The 6,730-nt window shown below is 35.4% G+C and overlaps 1 protein-coding gene across 1 annotated transcript; it reads left to right on the forward strand.

Moving 5' to 3' along the window:
• Positions 1–1,331: 1,331 nt before the first annotated feature.
• Positions 1,332–2,749, forward strand: LOC127262446 ((+)-neomenthol dehydrogenase-like). The gene is made up of 3 exons (XM_051291130.1): positions 1,332–1,464; positions 1,575–2,073; positions 2,185–2,749. The coding sequence occupies exons 1-3, from the start codon at positions 1,445–1,447 to the stop codon at positions 2,560–2,562; spliced, it is 897 nt and encodes a 298-aa protein (XP_051147087.1). The 5' UTR covers positions 1,332–1,444; the 3' UTR covers positions 2,563–2,749.
• Positions 2,750–6,730: the final 3,981 nt, after the last annotated feature.

Below are 6,730 nucleotides of genomic sequence, written 5' to 3' on the forward strand. Positions count from 1 at the left end.
AACAAGTCTGATGGTCTGTAAGTCGGAAGGTTTGCGGCTGGACCAACAAGTCGGATGGTCTGTAAGTCAAGAGGTTTGCGGCTGGACCAACAAGGGCGGAAGGTTTATAGTCGGTCCAACAAGGCGTAAGGACTGCAGTTGGTCCAGAAAGGACGGAAGGTTTGCGGTCGGACTAACAGGGCGGAAGAATTACAGTCGGACCAACAGGGCGGAAGAGTTGCGTTCGGGCCAAAAAGGCGGAAAGTCTTCTTTCGGTCCAAAGAGTCGGATACTGTTGAGAGTGAGTGAGAATGACAATTCGGTCGGCTGACGGCACGTGTCAGCAGGAGAAGGGTTAGCAGACGGTTGAAAAAGAGGCGTTGTAACCGTTCGAGCGACGGTTTCCAGTAGCGTTTCTGGAGAGTATTTAAGGATCAAAATTTACAACTAACATTTTATCTTCAATCAACTTTAACAAAAGCAAAGTTAGATTTGGGGATCACCACTTTAAATTTCTAGCATTTTAATTTCCAGTTAATATTTTTATGTACCGTACAGTGTTTAGAGATTCCTAATCTCAGGCACTAATTAATCAAATTTGAGGATATTTCCGTATCTTTGAATTTTACTTTTTTGTTTGTTGAAAAAATACATCAACAATATTATACTAAAAATTAATCTTATATTCAAAACATCACATCAATACTTATTTATATCACGTCATAAAACTATTCCAATTCAAATTTTTTACTATTCAAATCCTAATCCAAAATCCAAACTCTCAAACAAACACATCCTAATATTTTTTCTTAGGAAAAACAAAAGTCTATGTATAATCCCAAAATAAAAAAAAAAGAAAAAAAAAAGAAAAAGAAAAAACTCATGCCATATTTGGTTTTTGAAAGTTTTTACTATTTTATATTTGTTTTTTTTTTTAAGGAAATATCAAATTAAATTTTTATCTTTTATATTATAATATAACTTAATTTTAATTTTTAAATATCATATTAATTACTACTATATATATCTAATAAATTAACTATTCAGATTCATAAATTTTTAAAATTTAAAATTTAAATAACGAAAACACCCTTTAGAGATAGCTATGAACATTTTGGTTCTTTCTGGAAGTCAACTCCCAATTGTGATTGGCGGCCTGAAACTGGCCAGTGTATGAAAATGACTTCTTCTCGAAGAAAAGCCTTCTTCTTTAATTTGTAATCCACATGCACAAAAATACTATAAACAAATAAAATACACCCTCCCTTTGCTCATCCCACGGAAGAAGTTTCTTTCAAATAAAAAATAAAGAGAAAGAAGCTTCTCTTTCTGTTGTTCACACCCTCCCTTCCCCGCTTCTCTCTATAAATACCCAAATCTGAAACCCATCTAAATTACAATACACAAACTCAGACTACTAATTTCTTCTTCCTTGATCTGCTGCATTATACTTTCATCTGCAATTATGGTGGGATCAATTCACAAGTAATAATATACCATCTTCTCTCTCTCATTTTGAACTCATCCTCACCTCTTGTATCTGCTCTGTTTCAATTTGTTTGTATATATTCAACAATGATTGTTCTTGTGCACAGGTATGCTGTTGTGACGGGAGCAAACAAGGGGATAGGGTTCGAGATTTGCAAGCAGTTGGCTTCTCAGGGGAACATTACTGTCGTGTTGGGTGCTAGGGATCACAAAAGGGGCCTCCAAGCTGTCCAGAAATTGAAAGAATTGGGCCATGGCGGCGATCGTGTCATTTTCCACCAGCTGGATGTCACCGATTCCGCCAGCGTCGCTGCCTTTGCTGAATTCATAAAATCCAAATTTGGGAAGCTCGATATCTTGGTGAACAACGCCGGAGTTTCTGGAGCCAACGTCGACGGCGAGGCTATGAGAGCTGCGTCTATGGCGGAGGACCCTTCAAAGGTCAATTGGAGCGAGATCATAGTTGAAACCTACGAAACAGCAGAAGCTGCCTTCCAAATCAATTATTACGGAGCAAAGAGGACTACGGAGGCTCTTCTCCCTCTGCTGAAACTTTCTCAGTCACCAAGGATTGTCAACATGGCCTCTGTCATGGCAATGCTTCAGGTATCATATATATATATATATATAGATATAGTATAGGAATCATTATATTTGTTTAATTTAATTTCACGTTGAGAATATTAAAGAAATAATGATTCATGTGTTTTTGTGCAGAATGTATCCCATGAATGGGCTAAAGAGGTCCTCAGCAATGTGGAGAAGCTGACAGAAGAGAAACTGGATGAGGTAGTTAATGCATACCTTAAAGATGTGAATGATGGGGTGGCAAAAGAGAAAGGGTGGCCTGCAAGTTCGGGTTCATATATAATCTCAAAGGCAGTCCTGACTGCCTACACAAGGCTTGTCGCCAAGAGACACCCCAGCTGTAAGATCAATGCTGTGTGCCCTGGATTCACTAAAACCGACATGAACCACCACAGCGGCTTTCTGACGGTACAAGAAGGCGCGGAGAGCCCTGTGAAGCTGGCATTGCTGCCTGATGACGGCCCTTCTGGAATGTTCTTCAATAGAAAACAAGTGTCCGAATTTTAAGGAATTATTAATTAAGCAGCAGCCACTATGATCATAAGCTAATTTCAGAATTTTATTATCATTATTATTGTTTGCAGTGATTGATGTTGTGATTCGTGTGCAAATATTTGCTTCCAAATGAATGTTGTTTGTATTAATTCTAGAAATATTAGAGTATATACATATATAAATGTTGTGAATTAATTCCCGGAATCGAAATACTTTATTCGAACAATACCTCATAAAAATATACAAATAAATGAGCCTAAGCGCCAATATTACAGGCACGAAGACCACAAACAAACAAGGCGTCCATGTTGGATTTGAATCAAATATGTGTATCGAATATGTTGTTAAAGTCATTATTTTATTCAGTCATATTATTTAAGTGGTCTAATTAATATAATTAATTATTGACTGATAAGTTTGATTGTTATGGAATGAAAGCGCTAATATTATTATTTTGGTGACCTGACAAATTAATAATATTAATTAAGAACATAATTGTAATTACAATTATGTTTGCCCTATTATAAATAGGCTAGGGTTAGGTCTCCAGGATTAGCGCGCCGTAAAAGAGATCTGATTCTCCCTGCAGCATCTGCTCCTCACCCGTCAAGAAGAGAAAGGAAGTCCTTTAATCACCCAAAATTTGTATATAGTTTCATCTACAGGTACGCTTCCGCTTCCGCTTTAAGGATTGGATATTTAAATTCAACAATTGGTATAAGAGCATGTTGAATTTTAGATGTTTTCTTGAATTAATTGGCATTTAATCGGATCATATATTGAAAATTTCGTTGTTGCAATTCTTTGCAAAATCTTATGAATTCAATTTGATCCTTTGTCGATTAATCTAAATTTCTTTCACCCGAATCAAATTTTAATCTTCAGCGATAGTGTTGAGATATTTTAGATATTCAGTTTTAAATTTAGTAGATTTATATCTAGATTTGATCTTATTCATAGATTAGATTACTTAGATTTGAGTCTATCGAGTCTGTTTTGTATTGCCTATATATAGGCTCCTTATTTTGATGATCAATAAAACAATCTCATTATTTTCCCCCAAAATTTCTAACATGGGATCAGAGCCTATTTTTGTCATGCCGTAGATATAGCCTACCAACCCGTGTTTCTCCGGGTACATTCAACCTGGATTGTACCCGGAGGTCTTGTGATTTTGAAATCATGCCTTTGCAAGTTGTCTTTTTTCAAATCATTTCGTTTTCGCCTCCGGTGGAGTTATGTGGTTTTTGGCTCCGGTGGAGTCATGTGATTTTCGACTCAAGTAGAGTCATCTCGTTTTCGGCTCCGGTGGAGTCATCTCGTTTTTTTACGGCTCCGGTGGAGTTATGTCGGTTCGGCTCCGGTGGAGTCATCTCGTTTTAGGCTCCGGTGGAGTCCTGTCGTTTTTAGCTCCGGTGGAGTCATCTCATTTTCGGCTTGTTCGGCTCCGGTGGAGTCCTGACGTTTTTTGCTCCGGTGGAGTCTTGTCATTTTTTACTCCGGTGGAGAGTCATCTCATTTTTTGCTCCGGTGGAGAGTCATCTCATTTTTCGCTCCGGTGGATGGAGAGTCAACTGCTAATTTTATTTATGTTTTCTTTTTGCGTTTATATTCAAATTTCTCGTCAAACTCAAGTTGGTTTCTGTTATACCACTTGAGTTTGAGGAGGGATGTTGAGATATTTTAGATATTCAGTTTTAGATTTAGTAGATTTATATCTAGATTTGATCTTATTCATAGATTAGATTACTTAGATTTGAGTCTATCGAGTCTGTTTTGTATTGCCTATATATAGGCTCCTTATTTTGATGATCAATAAGACAATCTCATTATTTACCCTCAAAATTTCTAACAGAAAATATTTTATGTTTGAACACGGAACATCAGTCTAGCAAATCAGAATAAATACATGCCTTTTTTGGGATAATATTGTTTCGTAATTAATATTATTATCATTTATATAATCAATAGTTGTATTAGGAATCCGTGTATGAGTTGAAGGTTTTGAAATCTTGATTAGACAGCTCGTTTATTTATTTATTTTTATTTTGTGGAATAAAATATATTGAATGCATGTATGCATATATATTTTAATGTATCTTTAGAATATGTCTCGGTCTCCGTACATACATGTGTTTTTTATCTGTTAGTGTACGTACAATCAAATACACAAACGCGTGGACATTCATTCATTCATTTATTTATTGATCTATTTATGTATTAAATACATGTCACGAATTCATGTTTATTTGTTTATAAATTTATCATGAATATTTTGGAATATATTATTTATGAAATTGATGTATGCATCTTCAGAAATTAATTTTGCTTATATTGCAAATATTTTTCATCTTCAGAATTATTCTTCGGCCCAAAGGCAGTCGATAATTGACAGAATAAAATATACATTTGCGATAATATGTATGGGACAATTATATAGATTTAACTTATGTGAATAGTAACTCAGTCCAAATAGTGATTCATTGTTTGACATTACTTATTATCTGTAAATGATTATTGCAACAATATGACTGCTTGAGATGGGATTGCATTATTTTATTTTGAGTTTCATTATGCTACTTGAGTACTTATGTGTATATTTATTCCTTGTTATCTTCAGGATCGAATCTTATGGTATCTTCTAACTATTCAGTCCCAATATTGTCTGGGGACAACTATCAGCACCGGAAAGAATCAATATTGATTCAATTGGGTTGTATGGATCTAGACTTGGCATTAAGGATAGACCAACCCCCTTCTCCTATGAAAGAAAGCACTGCAAATGAAAAACAGTTGTTTGAGAAGTTGGATAGGTCTAATTGCCTTACTCTAATGATCATAAAGGAAAACATTCCAGAAATCTTTAGGGGCATGATATCTGATGATATCATTATTGCCCATGATTTTCTTGTCGAAATTGAGAAACGTTTTACCAAAAGCGATAAGGCAGAAATGAGTACTCTTCTGAAGAGTCTCATTACCATAAGGTATAACGACAAATGAAACATAAGTGAATACATCCTGAACATGTCTAATACTGTTTCTAAGTTGAGAGCACTTAGATTAGACTTTTCAGAAGACATATTAGTCCTATTGGTTTTGCTCTCACTTCCTACTCAATACGATCAGTTTAAAGTCAGTTATAACTGTCAAAAGGAGAAGTGGACTCTTAATGAGCTCATCTCTCACTGTGTTGAGGAAGAACAAAGGATAAAGCGTAAAAAGACTGAAGAGATACATGTGGTTGATACCTCAAAGGATGCAGGTGGCAAAAAGAGAAAATATAAGGCCGTTAAGGTTGAGACTGCTAAGGCTCAAGTTCCAGCTCCAGCTCCTCGGGCTCGTCCCGAAAGACTTGCTTCTTTTGCGAGAAACCTGGACATGAGAAGAAGAATTGTACAAAATTTCACGATTGGGTACGTTTCTTACTTTGGTTTGTTCTGAGGTTAATTTAGCTTCAGTACCTCGAAACACTTGGTGGTTAGACTCTGGATCAACTACTAACATCAGTGTTTCAATATTACAAATGAATGAGCCTAAGCGCCAATATTACAGGCACGAAGACCACAAACAAACAAGGCGTCTACACCAACATACCATCCCTTACGGGACAACTGAACCCATGATTGTTGTTATTTTTATTGATTGATGACCCGCAGCAGTCCCTTGACCAACTCCAGGTCCAATAGAAGCAAGCCTTACGGCCAATCCAGCAGCAATAACGGAAGCAGCAGAAATCAGTGGATTCATGATAAGTTCCTCATACCAAAGTTATGAGAATTTACCCCAAGTAATTGAGCGTCTAATGGTGACTATGACGTATTTAAATGCATTCTTGAAGAACTCATTCATATATATGTATGTATATATACAATTAAGAAAAAAGATAAAGTAAACTTGTGTGTTTGTTTGGGGGTTTGAATTTTATATTGAAATTTGAATAGTAAAAAATTTGAATTTGAATAGTTGTATGATGTGATATAAATATGTATTGATGTGATATTTTGAATGTAAAATTGATTTTTAGTATAATATAAAAAATAAAAAATAGGTATTTGATTTGATATTTTTGGAAAGAAAAATTTGTGTGAATAGTAGAAATTCACACAAATCCTTCAAACAAACACACTATTAACTTTGTATTCTGGTTAATCGCGTCTTCTCCTCTTTCTCCTTGGTT

Source organism: Andrographis paniculata, unplaced genomic scaffold, assembly GCF_009805555.1.
Source record: "Andrographis paniculata isolate CXL003 unplaced genomic scaffold, ASM980555v1 Contig65END, whole genome shotgun sequence".
Classification (NCBI taxonomy): Eukaryota; Viridiplantae; Streptophyta; class Magnoliopsida; order Lamiales; family Acanthaceae; genus Andrographis; species Andrographis paniculata.